Below are 15,787 nucleotides of genomic sequence, written 5' to 3' on the forward strand. Positions count from 1 at the left end.
CTATACAGGTTTAAAAGATATTGTGGCAGTGATACCATCTCTGTCAGGCAGAACATTGTTGCTAGGAGGACCACTGTACCAGGAAATCATGCTGTGTCAAGTAACATCCCTGTCCCAAGTACTGGGACACCAGGGTACAGTTCCCACGTCTGTCACGGAAGTTTTTCACCTCCTCAAAAACACCCAAAGAACGGCCAAAGAATGACGCTGCCAGCTGGTTTAAATCCAGATCATGTGTCCATGTGCTGGGGCCACTCTCTCACCTGAAGGGCAGTGGTGTACTGCTCCAGTCGGTTGTCAATCTTGGAGACGACGGGAAGGTGCGTCGGCTTCACCGCGCTGCGGAAACCACAGGCCCAAAATCCGTTAGCGCCGCTAGCCGAGCAGAGGCACGATTAATCACCAGATAACTGACGAGCCCTTCTGCAGAGGTCGCTGCGTTCACTTACGAGTCCTCGTATTCACAAATAATATCTTCCAGAAGTTTAGCTCGATCGCCTTTTATGGAGTCGCGGAATCTTTTTCTACTTGTTTCCCACATTGGCTGCAATGGGGTTTTTTTTTTTGTGTGTGGTTTATTTGATTCCCTCTGGAAAATGGCCACTATAAAGCTCTGTGTGAAACTAACCTATTTGTGAAAGGAGATACACAAAATAAAGACAGTGATTGATTGATTAATTGATTGATCGATCGGTGAACTAACCAATTTTTCACCCAAATGTACTGCACACCATAAGGCTTACTGTTTATGTAAGATTAGAGTAAAACCCAATGCATCAACCATTCAAGAGCAACTGTCCTATGATTCTGTTGCTGTTGCTTTTCTGTTGTCATTCTGCTATGAAAATGGCATATGGCCATCATGCAAGAAAAGTGCTGCATAACTAGAACTGTCATTATTACGTTAATTATTTTTCTACATATTAAGTGGAAGTAGAAGGACAGTTAAAGAGGTGGTCAATGAGCAGACAAGAGAAAAGAAAACAAACACAGTCGAAGCTCTTACCTTTTCTGAGCAGACTTGTTTAAGAACTCCGCCCTCTCGCCGATCTGTAAGCACAAGTCAAAAAAAACCATTTCACACATGGTGAGGAAGGAGCCACGTGATGACTCTGTCAGGTAAACTTCGGCCTGGATTCAATCAACACCGGTTCTCAAAATTGACTCACACTTCAATTAAAATGATCATTTTTCTTCATAAACCATGTTTTCTAAGTTCAGCAACCGCCGAAATGAACTCGCCAAAAAAAACCATTCGCATTTCCTCTCAAGTCAAAATGGTGAAGAACTGACTGAATCCAGGCCTATTTAAAACCACCATGCTCCACACGCAGACGCACACACACGCAAATACACACACACGCACGCACGCACGCACACACACACGCATGCACACAAACTACTTCCAATTTTTCAGGAAGGTCACTACATAAGAGATTTGAATGTTCTGTTCAAATTCTTATCTTCTCAGTGTCTTTTAAACCGCAAAACGACGCAGAGAGAAAGCTGCCGCCTTTTTAAAGAGTCGGCATCTCAGCTGCCGGGAAGGGAGGCGTGGGAGTTCCCAAATTACCCCTCCACAGGAAATTCTTCAATCTCAAGCGTATTTTTAATGGTCATTATTTAAGCGCAGTTATTCTGTTAACTTAATTGCTTTCCTGTAACCCTAAAGTTAACATTTAATGAGAAGTGTACACTTCATAAAATGCAATTTTTTTCTTCTCCTTTCAGTTCGTTGTTGGTGGAGTAATATGCCCTTAAACTATAACTGAATGGAGGTATGGGAGCACAGATTGCCTGTTATTTTCACATTTGTCTTATAAAAATACTTTAATGAGCAGCAAGATCGGGCCTGAAGACAGAAAGGTCCTTCTGCACCATCGTCTCAGTAGTTAAGAAGACCCAGTTCCTCAGTAATGGGATCTTTGGAGACTTGTAAGCCACAGATGCCAAATGAGGATTTAGTAACTGTTCATTTATGAACTTTAAAGTTTATATACACTACCGCACGCACCCCTTTCATTGTTTTGATATGTGAAATGAAACCTTGACAAAGGGCGTACGTGTTGGTATTTAACAACAAAGGATAACTCTTCTACCGAACTCCCAAGTGTAGCTGGGACGTTTTTTTTAACCGGAAGCAGGAGGCATTCACATAATTCAACCCCCTGTGGACAGTAAAGACACACAACACACACAACTACACCACCAAAAACACTTCCCACACCACCCCACAGCACAACCTCTGCATGTGTAGACGTACTGTACATACAGTGAACATGATGACAAAGTAAATCTGTGGAAGGAAGAGTCGGGTACATCAGCATTTACAGATGGACTCAAAAGTTCTTAATCAGGCTGGAAACAGGAGCAAGCACAGCCAAAATCACGACGTCTATGCCAACTAGAAAAGTAAGCAAATAAAAAATGAAAATGGTCAAGGCTTAGAAGATCAAAGAGAAGCATTTCACAGAAGGCCCAGTGTAAATAAACGCGAGCTCACTGAGATTAGATTTTCTCAACCCAAAAATGTCTTTCTTTTTACCTCCAAAGAACTGACCATCAGTACAAGGGGCTTGAGGCTGAACAGCATTTGATGATTTAAACTTATCACAGACATTTGGCTAAGGAAACTACAGCTACTGCATGTAAACAAGCTATGCAGTACAAAGCTACAAAGCTATTATGAAAGCAGCAATTGTGGGCTCTTAATTGTGACAGTTTTTTTGTTTCTTTAACAGCTTTCCCAGGGAAGGGCGAGGAGCGTGTTTTTGGGAACGGGGTCAGAGGTTAAAGGTCATCCGGGGAGAGGCTGACCTTGAGGGAGGAGCCCCTGGGACTGACACACTTGAACGGCTTCTTGCCCTCTCCGTCGCCCGACTCTTCCACTTTCTGCCTCTTCTCCGCAGCCTCCGCCCTCCTCCTCTCAATCTCCTCCTTCATCTTCCTCTTCTCTTCCTGCAAGAGAGACACACACAGACGCACACACACATGCACACACACACGCACACACATGCACAGAGGAGAATCTGATCTCTCCTGGTCTTGGAACCCAGACAGTCAGATCTCAAGAGATCTCAAGATTCTCTCACGTTACCGTCTGGCAACAGCGCTCACTACGATAAGCTCTGCCAGTGTCGTTACAGCTTAATACTGGCCAGATTCTCAGGGCGTAGCTGGTGGAAGAGTGACATTATTTGACATGCACCTCCTCTCGCTATTCAACCACCACCCTGCGTATCACAGTTTATGCCTGAACTGCTGGTCTGAAGCGCTGCCTTCACCTTTGACCTCCCTTCACTGAGCTGATGTGATTGGCTGGAAGATATTGTTCACACGGGCAAGTGGGCGGGATTATCGCTCTGAAATCCCAGTATCACACAGCAAAAATGTTCAGTGTTAAACGAACCGTGAAAGAGTACGTAAGAATCCAAGTGAGATCAAGCTTTCTCTATCACAGTAAAAAAGCACTTTCTGACATTTTGCCGTGTGGCAGAGATGCGTACAGCCCTGGCGTCTGAGACCAGATTGGGGCGGATTACCGCGCGCTGGGCACGGACTCAAGCGGTGGGCGGCTGCGTGGGGCCGATCAGGGCGCTTTCCGCTCCTCTCGGCAGACGGCTCGGCCCCCGTGTCGGCCCTACCCGAAACTGCCGCGTAGCGCATTCCACCGGCGGGGGCGGCCCTGGCGGCTTTACGCGTCACCGGGGGGAGGCGGCCGGGGAGGCGGCCGTCCGCTTAGACCGCAGCTCAGATTGCGTTCTCTTTTTTTTCGCCGGTCCCGTCGGGTTACGGACGAGGGAGGCCGGCTTTCCGACTGCAGCCGAGCGGCTAACGGCGGCGCGCTAACCGGCTCGGAGCCCAGTCGGACCGTCTGCCAAGCGAACGGGCCTCACAAAGACAGGCTTATGCAGGCTCGGACAGACAGCGGCCAAAATGTCACCGACGATTACGGTTTCGCTGCCGCACACTCGATACGGTCACGGCTTTCGTTGCGAATTGCGATCGTTTTTCAAGCAGAACAGGGCACATATTGTATGTTTTGTCACTGCATCACAAATGGCCATTGTTGTTTGGGTGAGACGGCTCTCCCAGGTGTCAATGTCTGGGATAATTCCTCACTCATTCTCTCATTCTGTCTCCTACTCGCTGTTTCTCTTTTTTCACTTTTCTTCTCTCTCTCTCGCTCTCGCTCTCTCTCTCTCTCTCTCTCCCTCTCTCTCTCACGGCTTGCCTACCTCTTCCTTGGCCTTCTTCTCCTCGCGCTCCTGCTTCTTCCGTTTCTCCTCCTCTTCTAGGACCTTCCTCCTTTCCTCCCTCTTTCTCTTCAGCTCCTCCAGCTCGGCCTCGGCCCCCTGCTGCTTCTGCCTCATCTTCTCGAACTCCTCGCTCTCCGCATCGTCGCGGCGACGCTTCAGCTCCTCCAGCTTGCGCTCCGCCTCCTGTCGAGCGGCATCGTCCTGCTCCTCCACCTCTGGAGAGCGCATGCTCCCACGGCTACACACACACACACACACATACACACGCACACGAGCGCACACACATACGCACACACATAAACATACACACACAGGAACGTACGCACACGTATGCATACACACGCATGCCCACACACATAGACATACACATACACCAGCGCACACACACACATTCACACACACACACACACGCAAGCACATGGCATGCACTCAGTGAGTCTCGACTCCCTCTCAGGTGACACGCTAACCTGAGTTACCCTGCTGTACCAGCCCTCAGGGGACTGAAGTAAATTAGAGCAGTTCTGCTTGGGGAAGCTATGCTCAAAGCTGGGGAGATACTTTTGGTATTAATATGGCTCCCGCGAATCGTGATTCAGATCCTAGTTTGAAGTCTTTCACAGCGAATAACATCTGGCACACAGGCCTGGACTCAGTCAAATTTCATCCTTAGCTTTGAAATGAAAGCATTTCGTTTTTCACCACAAACACACACATTTACTGAGTCAAACTTGCCAATGAAAAGCCCCCACCCCCCCCCCAAAAAAAAACAAAAAAAACATTAGCACTTTTTTTTTCTGACTGAAAGTTATAGACAAGTCCTGATTGAAGCCAGGTCACAGATTGAGCGGGAGCTCGCCTTTTTCTTTGAGTTCAAACTGAACACTGGGTCTCAGATCGAGACCGGTCAGTACATGTTTCGGTCAGTAGACGTTGCTCACCTCAGAGTCCTCTCGGGTTTCTTGTGCTTGGCGGAGGTGTTGTCATGGACCGCTCCGTTCTGCTGCTTGGACGGCGGAGTGACTTCCTTCACCTTCTTCTCAAACACCTTCATGCAGAAACAAACAGGTGATTGTGACACTCCACTGGAGAGAGGCTTCTCTGTCGTCACTACACAGCTAGATCACAAACATCGATGTTTATGATAGACTAATTCACCTTGATTCAAGCCTAAGTAATACAGTAACAATGGTGGAAAAAGACAAATATTCCAGCGTCTTCCCTCTTGAAAGATCTTTATCGGTTTTCTTAATTGACTCCTTGATGGGAAATGCAAGCATATCTGGAAAGTTTTTACAATGTACGATACCCTGGGCAGAAAACACAGAAAAGCTTGAAGAAAAGGAAGAGAAATGAAAGACTCACCTCCTCTTTTCTGATGGACCATTTTGTCTTTTCCTCTACAGCCTCCTGTTAAAATAGCACAACCATTAATTCTCAGCAAATAAAGGGCAGGTTTTTCTCAGAACATCGGAACAATTTAGCCCTTAAAGCATAAATGATTCCTTTTTTCAGAAGCGCCTGGAACATCCAAAGAGAAGCAATATCACTTTAGGGCTCGAACCACACACAGTGTGACTATTACCTGTCCTTTCATGAAGGGACTTTTGCGTTTCTCCTCTATTACCTTGATGGGAAAAAAAAGTGGGAAACCGAGTAAGCATAACCACTTGGGAAGATCAGCAAATAGGATTAGGATCTTTACTTGAGACACAGGCTGAGATTCAATCAATGCTTGAGCTTAACTGTAAATAACAAAAGCAATTTTATTCCTTCACAAACACCGTTTGCCGTGTCCGACAATCACTAAAACGACCGTAACTCGTCAAACTGAAATTGTGAAGAAAAAAATATGACGCTTGTGTTTACTTGCAAGTCAAAGTTAAGGACAGATTTTGATTGAATCCAGGCTAAGGTTTCGACAGAAAGGTGTTTTCAGCCAAGCCCAACTCAGTGAGCTCAGAGCAGCAAGACAGCTAAAGCAGTGAAGTACAATGGGAACAACCCGCAAGACTGGTGTCAAGACAAGCGGAAAAGCACAGCCTGCACCATCAACCACACCGTGACTTCACACGTGACCAAACAGTGACCGTAAATCACAGTGATGCGTCCTATCAATGAAGGACACAGCACACAGTGCCTCCATCACACAGCGTTGGTGCTGTAAACAGTGAAGAAATGCCATTTGAACACACGCAAATTCAAAATAAGGCAAAAGTCTGGATAAGTCAAATCTCAAAACATTTTGAAATAACAAATTAAATTCAGGTCAGGATTTATTCAGAAATTTTGAGTTATCCAGCTTATGGGTGAAGCTTGGCTCAAGTGGATCACACTCAACTGTGATATCAGCATCTTAAGAATACCTCCTCTTTTTTTGATATGGTAGTTTTTTCTTCAACCTTTTTCTTTGAAAGGAGAGATTTCTCTTCAACCTCTTTCTTTGCTGTCACAGATTTCTCTTGAATACCTTTCTTTGTTATCATTGATTTGTCTTCAACCTCTTTCTTTGGTAAAACAGGTTTCTCTTCAGTCGTTTTCTTTGGTATCATAGGCTTCTCTTGAACATCTTTCTTCGCTATCACCAGTTTCTCCTCAACTTCTTTTTTTGTTGTAACAGGTTTCTCTTTATCTTCTTTCTTTCCTATCACAGGTTTCTCTGGAATGTCTTTCTTTGCTATCAACGGTTTGTCTTCAACCTCTTTTTTCGTTACAACAGGTTTCTCTTCAACCTCTTTCTTTGCTATCACACGTTTCTCTTGAATGTCCTTCTTCGTTATCGCAGGTTTCTCTTCAACCTCTTCTTTTGTGATCACAGGTTTTTCCTCAACCTCTACCTTTACCATCACAGGTTTTTCTTTGGCTTCCACCTTTGCTACCACGGGTTTCTCCTCAAACTCATTTTTTGATATGATAAGTTCCACTTCAACCTCTTTCTTTGATTTAACAGGTTTATCTTCCTCTGATGTCACAGGTTGTTCTTTAACCTCTGGTTTGGAAATTGCAGGTTCTTTTTCAACCTCTTTCTTTGCTATTTCTGGTTCCTCCACCTTAGATGGTAATATTTTTTCGACCTCTGTGTTTGAAATAATAGCTATTTCTTCAACCTCTTTATTTGATGTGACAGTTTTTTCTTCTACCTCTTCCTATAAAATAAAATTGTGTTACAATTCCTGCCAAATTAAATAACTAGCCCTAAGAACTCAAACATCCAGATTAAAATTATTAAATAAATGTCATCCATTATTTTTTATGCATGATCTTTTTGGATTTTCTTTTTTTCCGAAGGCAAAAGAAACAAAATAGGACAACACAAATATGTTCACTGGAATAGGTGCTGGAAAAATGTACATTTTAGACTGCGGGATGGAGAAAGAACACACCTGTTCTCTCAGGTAGGACCTCCTCGGTTTCTCCTCCACCTCCTCCTCCGGCTCCTCGGGCTCCGCTGGGGGTTCCTCGGGCGCGGGCTCCTCTTTCTCCTCCACGGCCGCCTCCTTCTCCTGACGTTTCACCTCCTCCGGCTCCTCCTTCTTCTCCGCCTTCCAGGCGTTGGTTTCGGGGGCCTTGTCGTTGAGCTCCTCCTGCTCCTCGCCGCGGTGCCGTCCCCTCCGGCCCTCCGGCTGCTCCTCCTGGCCGTTATCGTTGCCGTCGGCGATGGTGGGGTCCAGCTCCTTCTGCCTCTCCAGCGCCTCCTTCATCCTCCTCAGGCGACGCTCCTCTCGCTTGGCCAGCCTGTCGAGGAGCGCCTGGTCGTCCTCGGTGGCCACCTCGGTCACCGTGGTGACTGTCTCCGTCACACTGCCGTAAGACAATAAACCAACACATCCATCAATTGATCTATCACTCAATCAATCAATCACTCAAATCCATTCATCAGTTCATCTATCCGTCACCCAATAAATTAATTGCACAATCAATCCATTAAAGAAATCATCAATTAGCTGACATATCAATCAACCACTCCATGAATCAATGGATGAAAGGAAAAAAATCTATCAATCAAAATGTCAATAATCAACCAATCAAAAATTAGTAAATCAAATAATGAATCAATCAGTAAAAAAAAATCAGTAAATCAATGTGCCAGTCAATGTATTAAAAATGAATAATCAAAATACAATTGGACAAAATAAACCACAGAAACGGGGTAACAAGCAGGATGATAATTCTATTGATTTTTCTTATTTGGCTCGAGTTTAAGGTCATGAAATCACAGAGTTGGCATTTGGACACACACACACCAGTCGCCCTCTGCGGACACAAAAGCTCATTGACGCGTTTTCTTCAATGGGCTCATCGGACAGCGGTCCGGATTGTTCCGCGAGGGTGTTGAATGGCGGTTTCCACCGCATACCTCTGCATACGCGCCGCATAGCTGAAATGCATGCCGCTGTGGGTCCCGCATCCGACGGCTACGCGCACACATACCAAAAGAGGTCAACGAATTCTGACTCAACGGTTCACCGGACGCCCAGAACTGGTACGGCTAACGATAGCAATGCCATTGTGCCCCGATGAATGCGCTCAATGCACATCTGCATGATTCTGGTGGAACAAAGTCGAGATCTTGTCGAAATCTGGGCCACATTCTATGTTCCCCCCCCCCCCAATTATTTTGTCAATTTCTACATAAAAGGGGGTGTAGGGGGGTGAGCCTTCTCACAAGGTCTAAAATATGACCAAAAGTACATCAGGTCCATCACATCCACCGCAGTGACCTGGCCTATACCCCTGAGCCGCGGATACCTCTGATCTGCAGAGCGCGGAGAGCGTCAGCTGAAAGCCATCGGAGAGGAACAGACAGACGGGAGAGAGGAGAAGAGCCGGGGAGAAGAGCCGGGGGCTCGATTCGTCAGGGATACGGTTACAGCAGCTGGAGTTTCCTCTCAAAGGGACCGGGTTACACGCATGCATTATTGAAAGAGAGGGGAACACACGAACGGGCCAGACTGAGCCTTCTGTTTCCTGGTTCTGGGTAAGAGGCAGTAAGCCTGCGCAATGTCCCGCAGCCGAGAGACAGTCACTGCTGCTTTTAATAAAAAGCTTTGTTATTTGCCTTCCATACTATTTTTCTCTATATTATACTTCAGGGTGCTTAAGTCAGGACCAGCCAATCCCCCACCCAGAACTCCCATTTTGAATTTAGCTGCACCCAGCTGTTGGAGATAGTTATCTGTTGGTAGAGTTTCCTGTTAGGGGTTAGGGTTATGGTTGGAGATAGTTGCCTGTTGGTGGTGCTTCTGGTAAGGGGTAAGGGTTTTGGTTGGAGATGGTTACCTGTTGATGGTGTTTCCTGTTAGGGGTTAGGGTTATGGTTGAGGATGGTTACCTGTTGATGAGGTTTCCTGTTAGGGGTTAGGGTTATGGTTGAGGATGGTTACCTGTTGGTGGTGTTTCCTGTTAGGGGTTAGGGTTATGGTTGAGGATGGTTACCTGTTGGTGGTGTTTCCTGTTAGGGGTTAGGGTTATGGTTGAGGATGGTTACCTGTTGGTGGTGTTTCCTGTTAGGGGTTAGGGTTATGGTTGAGGATGGTTACCTGTTGGTGGTGTTTCCTGTTAGGGGTTAGGGATTTGGTTGGAGATGGTTACCTGTTGGTGATGTTTCCTGTTAGGGGTTAGGGATTTGGTTGGAGACGGTTACCTGTTGGTGTTGTTGATCGTGGTGCTCTCCGTTGTCACGGCAGCCGCCTCCTCGTTCTCCCTGTTGCGCAGTCTCTCCTGCCGAGCCCTGCGTCTGCGTTCTCGAGCTGCTTCTTCATCATCATCATCAGTCCTCTGATAACTCATCCTGGAACACACACACACACACGCACATACATAGAGAGAGAGATACGTGTTACTCCTGGCTTCACAAAACCCACAAATGCTCCACAGATCAGATGGGACATGTGATGAGGGAAAAAAACACATTGAAAAGTGGTTTGGACGCAGGTAAGAGGAATTCATAGGCAACTTCATCTAGTAACAGAGGGGCATTCTGCTACCCACACCTGTGCACAGACAAGCCCGTTAGCAGCTGTTAGGAGATCAGAGGCCTGTCAGATGAGGTGCTTAGTACAGGAGTAAATCTAAGAGGCCCGATAATGGGCAAGAATTATTCATGTAAAATGGAAAACTATGAGAAACAGACAAAGCATAGGGTAACACAGCAGCATGACTTAACACAGAGAAGGGGCACCTGCTAAGCTAACACAGCTAACAGCACTGCCATAACTACGGCAGGGATAATTTTACTCATGTATTCTGCTAATCCCACAATCTGATGTTAAAGACTGTCTCTGACCTACAGCGCCCCTCCCTCACCAGCTTCCTTTCGTCCTGAGGTGAGGCGTTCAGACTACCAAACATGGACCTGAACCAGCCGGGGCCCGCGCTGTTTGTGAGCGCAAACTTTCAATGGGCGGAAAGAATGTAAACAAAAGAGTGCGGGCTGCGTACACAACCAGCGGCTTCGGGAATACCAAGCATTCCCCCTCGAGGCACGCAAAACCAATGGTAATATGATGTGTAATCTGTATGTCCAATCGCACTTCCAAGAAGCAGTTCTTACCCTCCAGCAATATGATTTTTTTGTTGTTGCCAAAACTCCATTTTGCTGTTTTCGCCAGCGCAGATATTACTGCATGTGTTTTGGTTAAAAAAAAGGCTATTGTGATTTATCATGCGAAACATGGAAAAACAGAGTGAACAAATATACTGACAAGACTTTAATGGACACACACACACACACATAAAATAATTTTTAAAAAATTCTTCTGAAGATCAGACAACTATGATGCTAAGTAATTTTCTTTTTTAGTTTTTGTTCATATAGTTATTGTCTGTTAATATAATGTATTAAAAAAAAAACCTTGGTCCTAGTCCATTTACAATGCATATGTTGAAAATAAATAGCTCACCTTAACCATAGGAGCAAGTTTTTTAACACAAATCTACTAGAGCCATGCACTAATTGATTCACAGTAATCAATCCGCCATCTTATAAGATATTCCAGCGATAGTCGTAAATTGGTATGACAAAATGTTTCTTGAAGGAAGTGCATTGCCCAATGCAGAGAAGACCAGATGACTCCATTCAAATAAAGAGACAGGAGCGCTATTAGCAAAAAGAAGGTTCCGGCAGCCAAACATTTCAAAAATGACAATAAAAACAGAGGGAGAGAGCCAGAGAGGAAGGACCTTCACAGTGGCCCTGCTCCGAGAGCTCCTCATTCCCACGCTAAGCCCCGCGCTCCCGCCCTCTCCTCCTCCCTCCTCCTCCTCCCTCCTCCTCGACCTCCTCCTCCTCGGCCGGTGCCCGGCAGAACCGCTCGTTCATGGGGGCTTGCTGAGCGTGACTCTGCCACAGGCCCCCGGGTTTCTGAAGCGGGGGGGCGGGGGGGAGGGTTGAAACGGCCCATTGATTAAAGATGGACATTATTTCCTCTCCGCTCTTCCTGGCTTCTTCTGGAATGATTTACAGATGTTGTAATGTGTGTGTCCGTGCGTGTACGTGTGTGTGTGCGTGTGTGTGTGTGTGTGTGTGTGTGTGTTTGTGAGGGGTGGGGTCAGACCTCAGAGAGAACAGAAATTGAACACACCCCACTGGGAGTTCTGAACTGAGAAAGGTCAGTGAAAAAGAAGATCAGCTGAAAAAAATGTCAGCATTGTTTCTGTTGGAGAAGTCCCAGCAAAATGAAAAAAAGGAAAAAAAAAAGGAAAAATGCAAGTTCCACTCGGCCACTGCAATACTGCTGCATTCTAATCCTGCAATGGTCTACTAGTCAAGCAGTAATACTAGTGGTACTCTACTTTGTACCATCTATAAATGGAAGCACTTCAGGACCACACTATTGTACTGTATGTGTATAGTATATCAAGTTTGTCAGGCTAGTTGATGGTTGATAGTCAATTCCAGCACTCCTTGTGGCACTGCAGCTGGCTTTAAGAGTGTTCACTTTAATATTTTTGTAGACACTCGCTGCTCTCTTTCGAACCTTTCGAATACGCTTATGTACTTTGATTCGTAAGCTGCCCTGTAAAAGCGCATCCGCCTTAAATGCAGCGTAATGGTCAGGGAGGGTTATTCGTCTCCTGAGGGAAAGAAAAAGAAGAAGAAGAAGCAGAAGAAGAAAAAAAAAAGAAAGAAAAAAAACCCTCCCTCCTCTCAGACACCGAACGCTGGAACATTCCGGCAGAATACTGTTCCGAAATAAAAGCAGCAGTCAAAACATTCCAGAGTCTGCAGCTCTTTCCCGGATCCCAGAGCTCTGAGCAGAAAAGGCAGGAGGACTTCGACGCAGGAACGAAGCCCACAGCCCAACAGGCCCTGAGGCCCAGTGTGAGAAACTACAGCTAACAGCCTGCCCATCTTCCTCCGTTCTTTTTTTTTTTTTTTTGCCCGACACCAAACAATGCCTCAGCAGGGCTGGCATGCACCAGAAGTGTATGGGAAACCATTCCGATAATGTGTACTCAACCGTTGAACAAATAAGTAAAAGGCTGGTTCCCTGGTTTTGTAATGGCTCCTAAAAAAAAGAAAAAAAGAAAAATTTTAACTATGTGAACTCATGCTCAGTGTGTGAACTCTTATATCCTTAAGCTGGGAAGCCCCAATACTTAAATACTGACAAATACGCATAAAACAATCTGCATCTACAGTACTGCGCAGACAGAGAGCCTCCTCATTCTCACAGCTGGGTTTATGCAGCCTGTGAGGAGGGGCCGTTAAACCAACGAGGAAATTTCACTATCTTGCTTCGCCCCACTTTCCAGCGACAAGCAAGGCCGGCCTTCCTGAGAAGAAACTTTCTCCGCACACAAAGCGCACGCTCGGCAGGAAGTTTACATCTGCAAAGCTAATCGGTGAAGACGTGAAGCCCCTCACCCTCCCTGTTCACTTCACTTCCTGTGTCAAAGGTCAAGGGAGAAATCTCTGCACAACAGATTTTAACATTGACTCTACTGCTTATCTTGTAATCAATTGAACAGGAGAACAGCAAGGACTCGTGGAGCTGGAGCTGAATGCAGCTGGACACATATATATTGCATACCACTCAATACATACAGCAGTAGATTGCAGCAAAGAAAAGCATATAGGCCTATGTCATTTAATGCAACTAGAGTACGTTTCACACTGTAAAATTAAACAAAAAGAGGGAGGGGAAATGGTCATTATAGTTGACATTTTAGGTTTATAGCAGGGAACTCTATGGCAGGCAAAGAAGTAGTTAACATTTTAGACCGAGAAAGCTTTGCAACCCGTTTTTTTATTTTATTTTTATTTTTTTATTCAAAATGTATGAATGCATGCTAATGAAAACTGAGGGCAATAAGGAATGTACTGAGACCGTAAAAAAGAGTTCTAGGGAGGAAGTGACAACATAATTACAAGTTCTTTCGGCTAATTGTTCCAAATGGCTGTACAGCAGCAGAGAAAACACAAACTACATTTTGATCATTAGAGAGCCTATTTTCCCGAGACGGAATGTAGCTAGAGTTTGATTTGTGAACTACAAAACCGCGTTTGCGTCCATAAAAAAGCGCATAACCAGGAAGGATTAGAAATTCTCCAACCACAAATGACTACATACAATCTGAAAAAAAAATATCCAATGTGTTTTCTTGGAACAAAACCCAAAAGCATTTCCTTGGTAACATTTTGGCTTTTCCTGTGTTGTATGAGGCTTGGTTGTTTTGTCGTTGTTATTGGTCTTTGCTTGGTAATCTGCGGTTTTGAAGAAACTGCAGCTGTCCCTCTGGAAGTTTCTCACACACAGCAAAGGCCACCTTGAATCAATATGTCTAAAATGGCAGTATGTCTAAAGTGGCACTGTGTAGGACAGGCAAAATGTTGCAGGTTCTTACTATGGTACAATAATTAGCATCCCATTATCCCAAAAACAATTAAATTAACATGAACATGAACAATTATGAATAATATGAACAATTTTAGATTGTACATTACATATGAAATATATAGGTAGGCCTATATATTGATAATAGCCCAATGTAAGAAAAACAAAATATTAAATAAAACTTTCTTTTTTCATTTGTCAGGAATCCGCACAAAATCAGATTTTGTTTTGTTTCATTTATTTAGCGCTGTCTACGTGTACTGCTCTGTGTGCGCCCCCTTTATTATATTATTCGTTATTTTAAAGTAATCTCACTGAATGGTGGCAAAATTAACACACTGGCAGTACCTTACGGGAAACAAACGAACGTGAAGCTCTTAGAGCGATTTGTCACACTACATTGTGCAAACGGTCCCCTAAGCAATTGTTCCATCGGCCTAGTTGAGGATATCTATAGCTAGCTAAGCACTGGAAGTAATCAGAACTTAAATGCTACATGGATCGATAAAGGGGTAGCTAACTAATTATACACTTTCAGGAAAAGTCTCCTGGTTCCTAGCACATGGTTTCCCTGCTGTTAACGATGCGTTTACCGACACGCTAGGCTATTCCAATCATTGACCTTGAAAATCATTATCATAGAGAATTTTACATCACCGTGGCCCTTGTCAGTGTATTTCCATTTGCTTTTTTTGGCAGGAGGAGTCACCCGCACTGCAGTCCGGCTTTTAAAAAACAACTTTTAAGTGGAAGGCAACAATTACACACGCTGTGCCAAAGAAGGAAAATAATGCGAAACAGTCGTAGGTCAAATACGTAATCCCAGAATCGCATCGCGGATTTGACGCCTTTCTTATTGGGGTACGTTTTTAGCGGTTTGACTATGTGCTGACAACGGGGGCCACTTAAAAAGAATGTTTACGCCTCAGCTGAAGTAATCTATGGGAACGTATGGATGGTGAGATAAAGTTGGCGCTCACAGCCCGCAGCGTCTCACTGTTACTGATGCAGATTGCCTGCGAAAAGCTCTCTGGACCGCAGATAGGGAAAAGTGAAGTCTGACAAAAGACAGGGGTGTGTGTGGCAGGCAGTCGGGGGGAGGGGGGAGCTGAAGGCTGTCAGACCACAGAACGGCTTGCTTTCTTAAAACGGCAGAAGTGAACTTGGCGCCGACGAGCGAACGGGGCGGTGGCGTTCGTCAAAGCTCTCTCTCTCTACGGTCCTCCTCAGACGGCCGAGGACTCCCACCAGGAGCGACGCGCGCGCCGATGCGATCCCTCCTCCCGGGTTCAGCCGCACATCTGCACTGGCCGCCCATATATGGCCGTGCGATCGCTGCACGTCCAGGAGGAAGGGAAACTCCAGCGAGTAGGAAACCACCCTTGTGACCCTTACAGTAAACATTCTTAATGCAGACGGCTTAGCGATCTCACAGTCCATTAATCCCCAGGGAAAACGTATCTATCCGATGAGGTTTTTGCATTAGTAAAGCTTTGGATTGATTTTAACGGATGAGGTCAACGATGTAAAAAGCAACAGTCTTTTTTAGTTTCAGTTAGAATAACATGCACATATTGTTCTTAACTTACAAATAACAGTAGTTTTTAGTTTTCACTTCACCAAGAACGTTTGGAAAGTTTAGTAACAATAACCAATATGAATTCAATTTGAAGAAAAAAGAAAAGGAACGCG

At 45.2% G+C, this 15,787-nt stretch overlaps 1 protein-coding gene across 9 annotated transcripts in view; it reads right to left on the reverse strand.

Moving 5' to 3' along the window:
- The window catches only part of LOC118231127 (non-muscle caldesmon-like), a 55,158-nt gene that overhangs the window by 7,819 nt on the left and 31,552 nt on the right, over window positions 1–15,787 (reverse strand). For 7 of the 9 annotated variants that reach the window (XR_004766005.1, XR_004766007.1, XR_004766006.1 and 4 more), the window contains 10 exons: window positions 9,901–10,047; window positions 7,640–8,057; window positions 6,623–7,402; window positions 5,842–5,883; window positions 5,622–5,666; window positions 5,198–5,304; window positions 4,239–4,497; window positions 2,818–2,958; window positions 1,007–1,050; window positions 264–339 (listed from right to left, as the gene is read on the reverse strand). Coding sequence is in view for 5 of the 9 variants with exons in the window: in XM_035424654.1 (XP_035280545.1) it covers window positions 264–339; window positions 1,007–1,050; window positions 2,818–2,958; window positions 4,239–4,497; window positions 5,198–5,304; window positions 5,622–5,666; window positions 5,842–5,883; window positions 6,623–7,402; window positions 7,640–8,057; window positions 9,901–10,047 (2,059 nt within the window). In the remaining 4 variants the exon portion in view is untranslated. The remainder of the gene's footprint in view (window positions 1–263; window positions 340–1,006; window positions 1,051–2,817; window positions 2,959–4,238; window positions 4,498–5,197; window positions 5,305–5,621; window positions 5,667–5,841; window positions 5,884–6,622; window positions 7,403–7,639; window positions 8,058–9,900; window positions 10,048–15,787) is intronic. The other 2 variants (XM_035424656.1, XM_035424657.1) reach the window with 2 other exon arrangements.

Source organism: Anguilla anguilla, chromosome 7, assembly GCF_013347855.1.
Source record: "Anguilla anguilla isolate fAngAng1 chromosome 7, fAngAng1.pri, whole genome shotgun sequence".
Classification (NCBI taxonomy): domain Eukaryota; kingdom Metazoa; phylum Chordata; class Actinopteri; order Anguilliformes; family Anguillidae; genus Anguilla; species Anguilla anguilla.